The 13,502-nt window shown below is 62.9% G+C and overlaps 1 protein-coding gene across 1 annotated transcript in view; it reads right to left on the reverse strand.

Annotated features, from left to right (window-relative positions):
* Positions 1–6: 6 nt before the first annotated feature.
* Positions 7–13,502, reverse strand: part of TTC28 (tetratricopeptide repeat domain 28) — a 252,570-nt gene continuing 239,074 nt past the window's right edge. The window contains exons 15-23 of the mRNA XM_025199735.1: positions 10,596–10,775; positions 8,900–9,620; positions 8,327–8,451; positions 7,558–7,789; positions 7,319–7,395; positions 6,328–6,351; positions 5,497–5,626; positions 5,095–5,202; positions 7–4,326 (exon numbers count right to left, since the gene is read on the reverse strand). Coding sequence (XP_025055520.1) covers positions 2,699–4,326; positions 5,095–5,202; positions 5,497–5,626; positions 6,328–6,351; positions 7,319–7,395; positions 7,558–7,789; positions 8,327–8,451; positions 8,900–9,620; positions 10,596–10,775 — 3,225 coding nt within the window. The 3' untranslated portion in view covers positions 7–2,698. The remainder of the gene's footprint in view (positions 4,327–5,094; positions 5,203–5,496; positions 5,627–6,327; positions 6,352–7,318; positions 7,396–7,557; positions 7,790–8,326; positions 8,452–8,899; positions 9,621–10,595; positions 10,776–13,502) is intronic.

Raw genomic sequence — 13,502 nt, forward strand, 5'->3', positions numbered from 1 at the left:
CCCGGTGGCCAGCACGAAGCCTTCAGCCACGCGGAAATGGGCTGTGCCAACACAGCAGCTTCCCACAGGCGGCGGGGCTCTGACTACTGAAATACACAGCACACAGGGGCACTTCCAGCGTGCCACCAAGCGCTGTGGCTGGAAACAAAAAGCAGGCCCGGCTCTCCTCCCCCGCCCTAGGGTGAAATGAGGATGTTTCTCAGAACTGGAGCGGGTGGCACGGGGCCCTCTCGGTGGCCTTGTGACCACACCGGTTTGCATCAGTAACAGCATCCCCACTGCCCCAAAAGTCCTAGTCGCTGTCCTGGCCCACGGCTCCCTGCCCCCGGCCATCCCCAGGAAGCTGTAACGCCCAGCCACGTAATCTGCACGAGGAAAGGGCGTGGGACTGGCCTCGCTGTGTTGCTGCGTTCTGTAGCACGTGCCAGTGAACTCTGTAACAACTACCCTTTTTAACATTTGCTAATGAAGTTAAAAGTTATAGGGTGAGGTCTGTCCTTGGACCCTGCCTCCCACCCCCTGGACTATTTAGTTCAGTGGCTTTCAACCTTTTTTCATTATCGGACTCCTTTGGAAATTTCAAATGGAGGCGCGGACCCCTGTGAATTGTAAGTGTGGGTGCGCACATGCTGGTAACTGATCACAGTCATCTTTTGCCAACTCTTTAGACACAGTCTATGGATCCCCAGGGTTAAAAACCACTGATCTAGCTCCTTTTGGTCCTGGGCATTGCAGGTTTTCTGCTCACCCTTCCCTGCTAGCTGTCTGTAGGAACACAATGCACCTCTAGTGCTCGCACCTCATCTGCTGCAACTGCGATAAGGGAAACGTTCCTCCTTGGACCAGGGGATCTTCACGCTAAGCAGGGCCAGCGCTTGCTTGCTACATACATCATTCATGCACTGAGCTTCTCTCAGGGGCATCGAGGTGTGAGAACTGAATCCAGTGTCCTGTTCTCACACCTGTCCTCAGGGATTTCAAAAAGCAACACACATCCTAGGGCCCAGAACTTCAAAGCAGCCTCCAAACCTGCAGCTGGAGGGACTATCAGCATCTAGAGCTGTGCCCAGCTAGCTGGCCGCCCTCACTCAAGTGGGTAGGTGCAACATGGGCACAGGCACTGTGATACAACGAAGCCCAGGGCCACCCGGTTTCCACAACACCCCTGTGAGGTAGGTCGGTAGGTAGGAATCACTGTCCCCATTGAGGTGGCTGGGGAAGCGGAGGCACAGAGAGGCGAGTCAGCCCAAGGTTACACAGTGACACGAACCTCTGAGAGTCCGATGACCCCGTGCCGGGCCTGTGCAGCGCTATGCTCTGATCCGGGGTGCCGCATGGCCAGGTCTCGTGACGGTGCGTGACCTAAACACTCAGGCTTCCTCACGTTCACTTCGGTGCTTGCATTGTGTAGCTTGGCTTGCATAAAACATGGTCTCCCACCTTGACCCCAAAACCACCCAGGTGCCCGGCCTGCCGCCTTGCTCTCCGCAGAGCCTCCCCCCCTCGCTGCTCCCGGGGCTCATGGCTCGGCAGACACGGGGTGCATAGGTTCTAGCATGCAGCCAGGCTGCACGGTCTCTCCTAGGTGCCCTCTGACAGCACGACAAGTACCTGCTTCGTCTGCTGGGATGCTCAGTCCAGAAAGGAAGGACTGAGACTTTCCACAGCAGCAAAATGAGGACGTGGACTGGGTGATGAGAAAGGGCGCAGAAGGGGTTGGCCAGCATGGGGAGGGGGTGTCTGAACAGGACGGGGCTCACAGTCAGAGTCCTGCAGGATGGAGGTGCCAGGCGTAGCCCTCTCCCCTTCACCACACCCCACCCTCCCGTTCCCAGCCCCCATAGGCAGATGAGCTCCCTGCCATGATGAAGCCTGGCCCCCGGGAAATCAGGTGCATTCAAGTTCAGAGCATTTACCAGGACTGAACACCCATCTTTATCATGTGCCCACAACTCATGCTGGGGCTTTGCTCGTTAGGTGCCCAAATGTGCCTCTGGGACCAGATCAAGCAGCAGGAAAAAAGTTACCAGGAAAGCAGGATGTGGAAGGGAACGCGCCTCCCCACAGCGCAGCGTCACGACGCTGCCAGGGACCTGCTAAAGGAACCCAGCCGTGGGGTCGAAGTGCTAATATAGCAGTGCTGTGACCCGTTATCACAGCCCTCCCCCACCCCCCACGTCAGCCCCCGAAACCAGAGAAAGGGCCGGTCCTTCTCTGGGCTGAAACTGCGCACGTTTTTCTTGTGGCAGAAGTGAAAGCTTTGTTACTGCTCGCAAACCCTCCGGGTCCCCGGCCACACACCATCTCTGTACAAACAATCCAACCGTGCAGCCTCCGTGCAGGCTAGGAAATAAATGCAGTAGGTGGTTTGAAAGCTATCGGGTTGTGAACAGACAGGTCGCCTGGACCTGCCGCTGCAGAGAGTTAGTACTGAACGCTGCACAAAACCTGGCATCGGCTGCGTCTGGCCAAAGCGCCGACAAGAGGAACCGAGACCCATGAGCAGAAGGCCACGTTTGTGCTCTGCACAGCACGGGGCCAGCCGGTTTCAGCTCTGCGCGCTGCAAACCACGGGTGTGACCGCGGCGCCTCAGGCACGACTCTGTGGCTTTGCATTGATCAAGGCAAGTGGGCGGAAGCGAATACTGAGAACCTTTAACATCATTGCAAGTGGAATCCACCGGTAGGAAAAGACATCTCAACACTTGGAGGAAGGAAAAAACCTTCCTGGCGACAAGAATTTGTAACCGTTGCCCGACGGCAGCCTCAGTGGGCGTGCCGTTCCCGGAGTGCTGCTGGGAGGCGGAGAAGGAGAGGAAGCCCCTGCGTGGGTCGCCTCAGGGCGCCGGTGTCCGTTGGGGGGATTCTTTTGTGGGGACGCAAGGTGCCGGGGAACAGACAAATCCTTCAGCTCCAGCTTGTCCACACTCTCCTCCTTGCTGTGCCGCGGAGACAAGTTTAGCAAGCTGAGAACGTCTTTCTTAGAAGTCATTGTTCCCGGAGCCCCTCGGAAAATCTTCATGGGCCCGGGGGAGTGCTGGGGCGAGCTCTGCCAGAACATCTTCAGGTTGTGGATGGCCTGTACCTTCTCGTCGATGGCTGCCATTTTCAGCTTGTCTATGTCGGGGGCATCGGCGGGGCTGGAGCGAGCGGAGCCAGCGGAGGAGTACGAGAGCGCCGGGGAGGGCGTGCTGCCCGCAGGAGACTGGTGGCCTGAGCTTGGGGAGATGTTCCTGGGGGACTTGGAGATGTGCCCGCTGTACGGAGAGCTGGGGTACTTGAGCTTGAAGTGAGGCTGCTCGGTCAGGGAGCCGTGCGAGTCGGCGCTCGGAGAGGGCTGCCCGCTGGACTGGCCGGTGCCGTCTTTGTTGGACGTCTCTGACATGGTGGGGCTGTTGTAGCCAGAGCTCACCTTCTGCAGGGACGAGCTCCTGGTTGGGGGCTTTGGTTTCATTGTCACGGGAGAGGGCTGGCTCTTATTGCCGGAGCTCACAGGCCGGCTGAAGGCGCTGGTCTCGGAGGATCGGAAGGCGGAGGTGCCGGTGGGCGTCGAGGCACCGTCGGCTGGGCTGCTGCTCTTGCTCGCCTGGCTGCCGCTCCTCTGCAGACGCTCCACTGCCAGGAGGTGGCTCTGCGTCTCCTCCAGGATCTTCTGGGCCAGCTCCTGAGGGTCGAGCTTCTGGTTGTTGTCCTCCTGGGACTTGACAGTGCTGTCAGTCTCGGTGCTGGACTGGTCGGACTCCCCTGTGTCCGAGCTGGCCAGCTTCCCCACTTTCTGGAAGGGCGAGTTTGGGCTGGGGATGAGGGTCATTTTGACGGGTGAGTTTGGGGTGCTGACGCTCCCACTGCAGCTGACGGAGGCCTTTGCCTCTCCCGTCTGGCCGGCTTTGGACTGTTTGTGATCAGGGGAAAATCTCGCTTTTGCATCGTCTGGGTAGCCAGCCAGGGGCTCGGTGCTGATGATAGAGAACCCTTCGTACTCCTCGTCGTCCTTGCTGCCCGCGGGGTTGGTCTGTGGAGACAGCTGGCTCCGTGGCCCCGGGGGCCGGTGGGGATAGACGTTCTTGGGCCGTTCATAGTCCTGGCGCCCTCTGTGCCCGGCCCCTTCCGATGCGCTCTCAGGCTTGGAAGCAAAGCTCATGGAGGAAGCAATCGAGCTCAGGCTGTACACGGAAATGGCGTCCGAGGCCAAGCTGTCCGGACACGTCGGCGAGAACGGCGGGTTCTGGTACTGGGGCACTGGGTTGGAAATCGACTGGGCAGAGGCCAGGGACTCCAGCGAGGAAGAGCTGTCCAGGCTGAGGCGTTTGGGAAGCTCAGTAGAATCTAAATGGAAACACCCCCGGGTTAACAAACCCAGCTCATGCCCCAGGCCCCCCTGCGGAAAAGGAACAACCCGCCAGCCCGAAGCCTCGAGGTGACCGTCCACGAAACGTTCGGATCTGGCGGGGTCCATGCTACCCTCCCATCCCTCGGCTGTGCGAACATCCCAGAGAGGTGCGGCACGAGGCCAATCCCCTGCGTGAGGCTGCTCTCGGGGTCTGTGGCGCCAACAGCAGCTGTTGTGTGGGGACAGACGGACTCCCCGCGGGTCTTCCTCGACAAGAGAGTGACACCGGGGCAGGTCGGGGCTCGAGGACCCCCAGGCTGGTGGTGGGGGCGGCCTCTTAGCCCCGCCGCTCTGCCCTCCCAGCGTTCATAGGGGCGGACCTCTCTCCTGCTCTCTGCCCACTGCTCACCCCGGCACCGTCCCCTTCACCTCAGTCACTGCTATACCCGTGCCTCGCACAGCCCGGCCCGGCCTGGCCGGTATGCTCCATCCTCCCGAGTACCCCAGTAATGAGAGCAAACACCAACCAGCGCAGTGCCAGAAGGCTGCCGCGCCTGCCTCGGTCTGCCCAGCATGGACCCGATTCCCCAGGCAGGTCTCTGGTGCCAACTCCTGGGTATGGAAATACCGTACGGGGCCCCGGTGTAAGCGAGCACCAGAATCTGCTGCTGCGGCTTGGCACCAGAAACGACAGCACCCGCCTGTCAGGCCGTGGCCCACCCCGTGCCCAAGGGATGGGAGCACACGAGCACGAATGGCTTTACCAAAAAGTGCCAGCAGGGACTGGAGAGCAAAGTGCATGGTCCTGCGATTCGCTTGCTTCCCGGTTTTCAGTATCACTTCCTCCTGCCCAACTTCACAGAGGTCAAACCCTGCAGAGGACACAGAGCCCAGAGCTGTTTCTCACCCAACACACCCACCTCGCCCTTTCGTTAGCTGCGTGCTCGCACCCAGCCAGCCGCGGGGGTGCCAGCCCAGGAAGACCCCCGCAAGAGGCCAGCAGCAGGAGAGGGATCCCTGCCCACGCCGACTGGGGCAGGAGTCCGGGGGAGAGGCTCTGAGACCAGCATGGTGTAACGGTGGCACAGAGCAGGCCAAGGATGCGGCTCCCCTCCCCATGACCACAGCCGTGGCTGAAAAGCAAACAGGAGCGGGTGGCTTCCTACCTAGAGCCGCCAGGAACTCGTGGCAGCCTGGGAGCCGCCAGAGCTGGACGCTGATGGACACCTGGATGGGCGCCGCAGAGAAGTCCTGCTCCTTCTCTCCTGCTTGGAGCTGAACCAGGACCTGATGCAGCTGAGGGAAGAGAACAAACATCAGCCCTCCCGCACTGTCCTGATCCCCTCAGCACTGACGCCCCGGCTCCCACGCGAGGCCAGGCGCTGCCTGGCATGGTAAGAGGACAGGCCCCGGGATCAGCCCGTCACTGCCGTCGTGGGCCCTGCGAGGGAGGCACTGGGGGAAGAGGCTTTCGCCAGAGCCAGAGGGCCAGGGTTGCAAGCACAGCAGGAAAGCAGCAGGAGCACAGGAGAGGAAGGTGGTGTGTGGCAGCTGCTCAGAGACACGGGTGAAAGGCCGTGGCCGCGGCCGGGCCGGGCGGTCTTGCAGGGCGCGAGGGAGCCCCAGCCACCCTCGTTTCTCAGCTCAGCACTAGCATGAGGTTTGTGTGGCGCATCTCTGAGCTCCCAGAGGAGCTGCCCACCATCCCCGGCCCCTCCAACCTGACCTGGGCTGCAGCGCCCGCTCCCAGCTGGTGCTCCGCAGAGCAGCATCAGCACCAAAAGGGGCAGAGAAGACAGCCAGGGTGAGGAGCGAGTCAAGGACCACCCATGCTCCCGGCCCCACCATGCCCCGAACCTGAGGAGCTCCAACGTCCCTGTGCCTGCGAGCCTGGGGGCAGCGCCAGTGGCACATGAGAGGCGACGTGCGCCACAATTCGGGGGCAGCCTGCAGAGGTGCGGCCTGCCCTGCCTTGCCCTGCCACGTGCGGTACTCACCATTCCCACCATATTTTTAACAGCCTTCATGCAGCAGAGAGCAAGAAAGGGAGAGGGGAAGAGAGAAAGAAGAAAGAAAGAACACGGGTTAGTCTGTGCTGTGACAGCCTGGGACGGGGAGCACTGCAGGACAGCAACATCTCAGGCCTCAGGCCCGCCAGCCAGCCGCCGGCCACAGCGCGCAGAGCAGGAGACGCGACAGGGGTCAGGCTGAGCCAGCAGACACCAGGCACGCGGGGAAGAGGCACCTGGAAGCTCCCACGGGGATGCACCAGTGCTGCCCAGGCAGGGACTCAGGTCTGGATACACGCAGCTCCCCGCGCTTCCCGTGGCACCGACACTCAACGTGTGTCCAGCAGTTCCCAGCACCTGCCCTTGCCCGGGGTGCTCCTCCGTGGAGGATGGGCTCAGACAGTCAGGAGCCCTTTCAATGCCAGGCAGCATGGGAGTGCCCGCGCCGCCCTTTCCCTGCCTGGTGAGGGGCTGGACTAGGCGACGTCCCTGGGCCCATTCCAGCCCTTGTGTCCTTTGGAAGCGAGGGGGACCCCAGCAGCGCCCAGAGGCTTCAAAGGAAGAAGGCAGAGCAGGGAAAGGAGCAGTGCTGGCCAGCGGGCTCTTGATCATCTCAGCCCCTGCACAGGCAAACCCAGGGCACCGGCTGAGCAGAGGACAGCACTGCACTGCATGCCCCCACTCCAGCAGCAGAGACCCCCATGCCAGCTGCCAGGTGTTCCTGCCCCAGCTGGGGTAGATCAGCACGGGACGGAGGCGGCAGAAGCAGCTGCTGGGCGGCAGGCACCAGTCAGCCAGGCTGGGGTCACCAGGACAGAGAGCAGAGCCACTGGGCAAGGGCAGCAGATGGACGGGAGGGGAAGGCAGAGCGGCATTGGGCAGACCGAGTCGGGGGGGGGGGAAGGGGCTGTGTGTTCCCCAAGGCAGCTGGGGGGAAGCGCCTGGAAGTCGGGGCGATGGGCTGACGAGCTCGACTCACCCGGCTGATGAGCTGCTCTCCAGTTTCCGATGCAGTGATCAGCTTACAAAGTGCCTGAAGTGCAGGGTTAGGCAAACCTGGGCAGAAGGAGAACAGGCCGGCTGCTGACCTCGGCCTCTCGCCCCCAAGAGCTCCCCAGGGGCACGATCTGCCTCTCCTCCCCCTCCCCCAACGCTGGGTGCAGGGCCCACGTGCTGGCCGGGCCCCGAGATGTCCAGCCCCGCCGGCCAGCTCCTTACCTAGGAGGGACTGGATGGTGGTGCTGCACTGCTGCAGCCGCTCCCCAGGGTCCGCGGTGGGGAAGAACACGGCGGCGGGGAGGCCGCTGGCAGGGGGGTCCAGCCGAAAGCCCACGGCCGTGAGCAGTGCCTGCCAGCCCGGGATGCCCCCCACTTTGTTCTCCACGCTCTGCTGGGAGGTGTACATGGAGTTGTGCTGCCCGTTCTGGATTCGCTGCAGCGACTTCTCCACCTCCGGGGGAAAAGGCAGCGTTAGTCGGATCTGCCGGAGGTTTCCAGCTGCTCCCGTGCCCCCCGGATCGAGGGCCAGGCAGGGCGATGTCAGCCGGAAAGAATGGGCCAGGCCCCAGGAATGAGAGTCTGCTCGTGCCTGGCCCACGGCCGCACTGCGAGGGCAGAGGCTGCAGAGCCCCCAGGGCAGAGGGGTCTTGGGAAAGCAGCCTACGTGGTTTGGGAGGGGGGTACTGCCCCGGGAGGATCCTCTGCAAGCTGGCGGCCACGTCTGCCCCAGGAGATCAGCGAGGAGCCATGTCTGCAGCCTCCTGGGCCTGGGGCTTGCTGCCAGGGAGCAGCTGTCAATGTGCCGGCTGCAGGAGACTGGTGCTAAGGGACTCCTGCCCCCCGTGCCAGCAAGGCGAGAGCAGAAGGCACCGTATCCTGCCCTGCGTCCTGCTGCTTGCCCCCTGCTCCCGTCCCCTTAGGTGGCACCTCCAGCCCCCCTGCCCCGGGCTGGGCTACGGGGCCTTCGGGGTGGCTGCTTCTGCCTCACCAGGTGCAGCAGGACACGCAGCGCGTCGCGGGCTCTCTCGGGGTGCTGCAGGATCTCCGTCAGCGCCTGCCCGATCAGCGAGGATGGGCTGTTCAGCTTCACGTCGCTCCCGATGAGCACGAAGCCTGTGGGGCAGAGCAAGCACATCCCTCCTCGCACCCAGGACAGAAACAATGCCCGCTGCCCTCTGGGTGGGGATGGACCCTGGCAGGGCCTAGCCCAGGTACAAGGCAGGGCAAAAAGGCCCCACCCCTGTGCACCTCACCCCTGGAAGATTCGGGCCCTTTCACAGTATAGCACGTCATTAAACACACGTCCCCAACTGAGATGGCCTGAACTCGCCCTGCATGCTCGTGGGAAGCAGGCCGCTCTGCCACGCTGCCTCAGGCACGTCAGCCAGAGCCCCGCACCTGTCTGAGCACGCCGCGGGGTACAGGGCTGCGTCTCTGCGGGTGGAGACCCAGCGGGGCTTCCCTCCTCGCACTGACACGGAGATGAGCCCTGCGCCGCACAAGCTGCCTGCTCGCTGCCCCCACATCATGCACGGGGCCCAAGCGCGCCTCCCTCACCTACCTGCCCAGTTGGAGGGGTGGGAGAAGGGCTTGCTGCTCTGCACGGTCTTCATGGCCTCGCCGAGGGCGGCGCTGGCCTTCATGCCGTTGAGCAGGGCAGAGTAGAAGGCATGCACAAACATCTTGGAGGCAGCCACGGGCACGGGCCACAGCGACACCAGGACGCACTGTGCGCCGGCCGCCAGGAAGGCCCTGGTCAGACCGATGACCCCGTCAGCTGTGACCTTGCTGTTGGACTCCTGGTAGGAGCCGAGCACCACGAGCTTGATGGGCAGCCGCAGGTCCAGGACATCGGCAGCCGTGAGCAGGAACTCCTGCAGGGGCGGGCAGTCCGAGATGCTCTCCACATCGCTGGCGTCGTCCTGCACGCGGAGGGACTCAGGGATGGTGTAGGGGTTGCCGAAGGAGCTCTTGCTGCTGGCCGGGTTGCTGTCGGCGTTGGGGGTGAGCACCAGGGCGGCCAGCTTCCAGGAGACGTGGGTGGCGAAGTGCACGCATTCAGCCTGCGACAGCGCGCTCATGACCCGCTCCTTGGTGGCTGCGGCGCCCACCAGGGGCTGGCAGCCCAGCAGCTCCGACACCATGTAGGCCTCCTCCTCCGCGGACGGCATGGGTCCCCACAGCCACCTGTCCATCACGGTGGCTGGCAGCTTGGGGTTGCCGATGACGGCTGCCATGGAGGTGGAGCTGGAGTAGGCAGGGGTGTTCTTCCTCAGGTGGGACTGGAGAGACAGAGACAGCAGGGCTTACAGAGCCGCCAGCGAGCCCAGGGCCCGCACCAGGTCTGCACACGGGGTGAGGGTTTGAGGGGCCCCGAGGCTGTCTCGGCAGGGCAGTTTCCTTCTTTCTACCACCGCTTTGCCGGCCCCACGATCCGCCCATCCGAGCCCGCAGGAGGCTTTGCCTGCCGGCTCCCGGGAGCGGCAGGGGAATCACTGTGCAGAGTGCGTGCAGCGGGGTGAGGACACAGATCCAGGGAGAAGGGACATCCCTTATCCAGGGTCACACTGAACATGAGCCGCACTGCACGCCCAGACCAGGCTTTCTTCCTCTTGCACGTTTCCCCCCCCCCCTTATTTTTTTTAAGGAAAATTTTGTGTGTCCCCAGCCAAATCCGCCAAATCAATTCCAAATTCGTGAGTCATTCAAGAACCATATACAGCTCTACTATCGGCAAACATCCTCCACCCCCACCTTCAGATGTTTCCAAATCATTTGGCAGGCATCCTACATACAAGCCCAAACCTGGAGGCTTGGGGTTTGGATACCCCTGGGTTGCACTTGCCCTCAGCCATATGGCTGCAGGAGCATGGTCGGCTTGGCAGAAGGCACCACTGGCAGCTCCATGCTGCTGGCACAGCGGGTGCAGGACCCACACATAGCGACCTGGGAGACCTGGTCCAAATCGCCAGCCAGCCCAAGAGCACGGACAGACAAGCTCCTCGGGTGAGGGCTAGCTCGGATACATCTTTGCAAGGCCCTTTTGCTCAGCACATGCAGCAGGGCTAAGCACATGCCCCGGGGAGGTGCTGGACTGCGGGCTCGGTGCTTCAGCCAATGCAACGGGGGGAGGCAGTGATCCCCGGGGGCCTCTTGGGTGCCGCAAATTGGGACAAGGCAGGGCAGAGCAGGGCAGGGCTCCTTTGTGTGATGCAAACAGAGCCCTGCTCCGCTGGGGCAGGGGGCCGGTGCAGTACCTTGGAGCTGGGGTTCAGAGACCGGATGGAGGGGACGGCGATGAGGCTGAAGCGCTCGTAGAGATACTCGTTGGAGGAGCTGCCCTTGAGGAGGGCGAAGGGGATCAGGTAGAGCTCTCCCTCGAGGACGAGGATCAGGTGGCGGTGGCGGCCGACGGGGCCGCTGGAATGCATCAGGCCCTGGGAAGGAAACACACGACAGCTCTCAGCCCCCCGCCAGCAGCGCCGCCGTCCCTTTCCTGCTGCCTGGAAACCTCCATGCAAAACCATGGCTCTGCAGGGGCTTGGGGGGTTATTTTTGACTGGCCCCACGATATAAATAGTAAAGACTGCACCATAAAGCCTTTGCTTCTTGCCTACTCCCTGCACACCGCCACGGCCACAGCAATGTCCCAGCCCGACCGCGACCCAGCAGAGCACAGCAGTCCTGTCCTGGCACCTCGGGGCTGACTGACGCCTTGCAGCTCGCTAGGACCAGGAGGGGCTGCTTTGCTCCTGGGCAGAGGAGCCCTGTCCAGAAGCACCAGGCTGGGGATTCGCTTCCCTGCAGGCATGAGAAGCTGGAGGCCACTTGGCGAGTTGCCGGCCTGGTCCCATCCTAACGCCTGCTCCAGCCTGACCCTTCGCCTCCCGCGCGATGCCCACGCGCGGTCTGCGCCCCCCTCCGCAGACCACCAGAGAGAGGACGCAGCCTTCGCACCCGCTGCGGGAGCTAGTGAAGGACCCGGCGCACGCGGGCAGGGCCAGGGAGGGGCAGCGGGGCGGACGGTTGAAACCGGGAACGTTTTGCACACCAGGTGTTTGATGGAACAAAACCTAGTTTTCTGACCGCATTTGAAATTTGGACAAAACATCCCTGGATTCTGGAGAACATCAGGTCGCGGCATTTTTAAACCGTGCTGCTTTTGGTGCCTGCCCACAGAGAAAGGAGGGAACCCCGTCGGCTGGAGGAAAGGCAGAGACAACCTCCCCGCTTCCACGTGAGCTGCCTCAGGCTGCTCCAGACCCCAAGGACTTTATGATCGGACCGGACAATTAGCTGCCTCCCAGGAACCAAGCACCAGGCACAGAGGCACTGCCTGACGTGCCAGGCAGGCCCTTTGCCGTGTGCCTCGGCCAGGCTCCGTGCACGACGCGGGTGGAAGGGGCTGGGTGGCCTGCGCCCATCAGTTCATCGCCTCCCTCACCAAAGCCTCACGCAGGTGCCTGCAGTGCTGGAGGCCACACAACCCTCTGCTCACGCTTACCATCCACGTCTCCCCACGTCACAAAGGGCCCTGCGTGGAGAGCACCTTGGGGCGGGGAGGCTGCTGCCCAGCACAGCAGGACCCGGCGGGCACGTATGGTGCACAAACATCCGCAGCGCCAAACCGGGTCGGACCAGCAGCCCACCTACCCCGTGCCCTGCCTCCGACAGTGGTGGGCATGGGTGCTCTACCGGGACAGCATTGACCTGGGTGCCTCCAGAGTCGTCCACCCTGTCAGACCTTCCCCGGCATCTGCCGCAACCGGTTTTGAACTGCCAGGGGATACATCTCTGGCCGTCCGGTTCAACAGCGCTGGGCACGTGCCACAGTCCTGGCACCACGTCGCTACGGGGATGCGACCTCCACCTTCATCTCTCCAGTCCGGCTGCTCCGAGCGCGCTGGAACCCAACTCCGCCGCCCCCCTGAAAACAGGAGCCTGCTGGTCACGCGTGACACAGGCAGCATCGAGGCAGTGCCTCCATCCGGCCGGTCCAGAGCAGCCAACCCGCAGAGTCGCCGCCCGTCAGCGAGCCATTTGCTGCCCGGGTGTCGGAGCAGCCGGTGCCACGGGCCAGTCGCCTGACGGCCCGTTGATGGCGAAGCGTTCCTGCCTGCCCTGCTGGGACCTTGCCACCAACTTGACCCCCTTCTGGCATTGCCCAGCTCCATGTGCTCAGGGTGCTGCCTCCAGCGCAGGATGGAGACCAGGGCTCTAGTTTCTCCTGAGCAACACCCGTGCCACTGCCTTCAGCCGCAGCCAACGTCGGTCCTGACAGGACAAGGACGACCCCTCCAGCAAGCCTGGATGCCGCTGCCCGTGTCGTCTCGGGGCGGTGTTCTGCGCTGCACGCCCGTCTCCCCCGCCTGCCTGCTCCCCACTGGAGCCGCTGATTTGAAGCATCGGTGCCTGTTTCACCGGCTGTAACCCCAGAAAGCTGGCAGGTGCCCGTCCACTACGCTGTGCTGGGCCGGATGTTGTATGCTGTCCCTTGGTCTCGTTTAGCGCCTTGCTTCAGAGGGTGCTTCCACCTGGGCTGCGCCCTGCAGTGCCCGTCCCCACCCCAAGCAGGACATGGCTAGTATGAACCTGCCAGTGAACGCACCGGGTTTGGACACAGGTGTTAGGTGGGGGCCAGCCATGGATGCCTGGCTGCGCTGGGAACATGTACGGAGCCACCTCTGCAAGCAAGACCCGGGGGGCCGCGCACCTCCAGAGAAGGATCTGGGGAGTTTTCTGAGTGGTGCCAGGTCTTCACCTCTGTCCTGGCCCTCCGCTCCCTGCCCTGTCCCAGGGCAGCAGGACTCTACCATGGCAGTCTCGACCCACCGGCAGCTGCAGAGACCGACGCTGGGAGAGGAGCTGAAGTCACCCTCGCAGCGTCCCAAAAGTTGCCCGAGGCCGCGCCGCACCCCAACAAGAGGCGGTCGCAGCAGCTTCCCAGAGAGAAACCCTGAACAAGACACCGCCTTTCCTATCAAAATGGGAACGGAGCCGCTGAAGAAAAAGGAAATTCTCTTTTAGCCGGCGTTAAAAACAGTCACTGGCCTCTTGCTGTTTCTCCTGCCCTCCCGGCAGCTCCGAGATCACCCCGCCGCGCCACTGAGAGGCAGAGATGTGGGGTCAGTCGCTCTGACACCAGGCTGCCTCGGGGGCCTTCC

Source organism: Alligator sinensis, unplaced genomic scaffold, assembly GCF_000455745.1.
Source record: "Alligator sinensis unplaced genomic scaffold, ASM45574v1 scaffold628_2, whole genome shotgun sequence".
NCBI lineage: Eukaryota > Metazoa > Chordata > Crocodylia > Alligatoridae > Alligator > Alligator sinensis.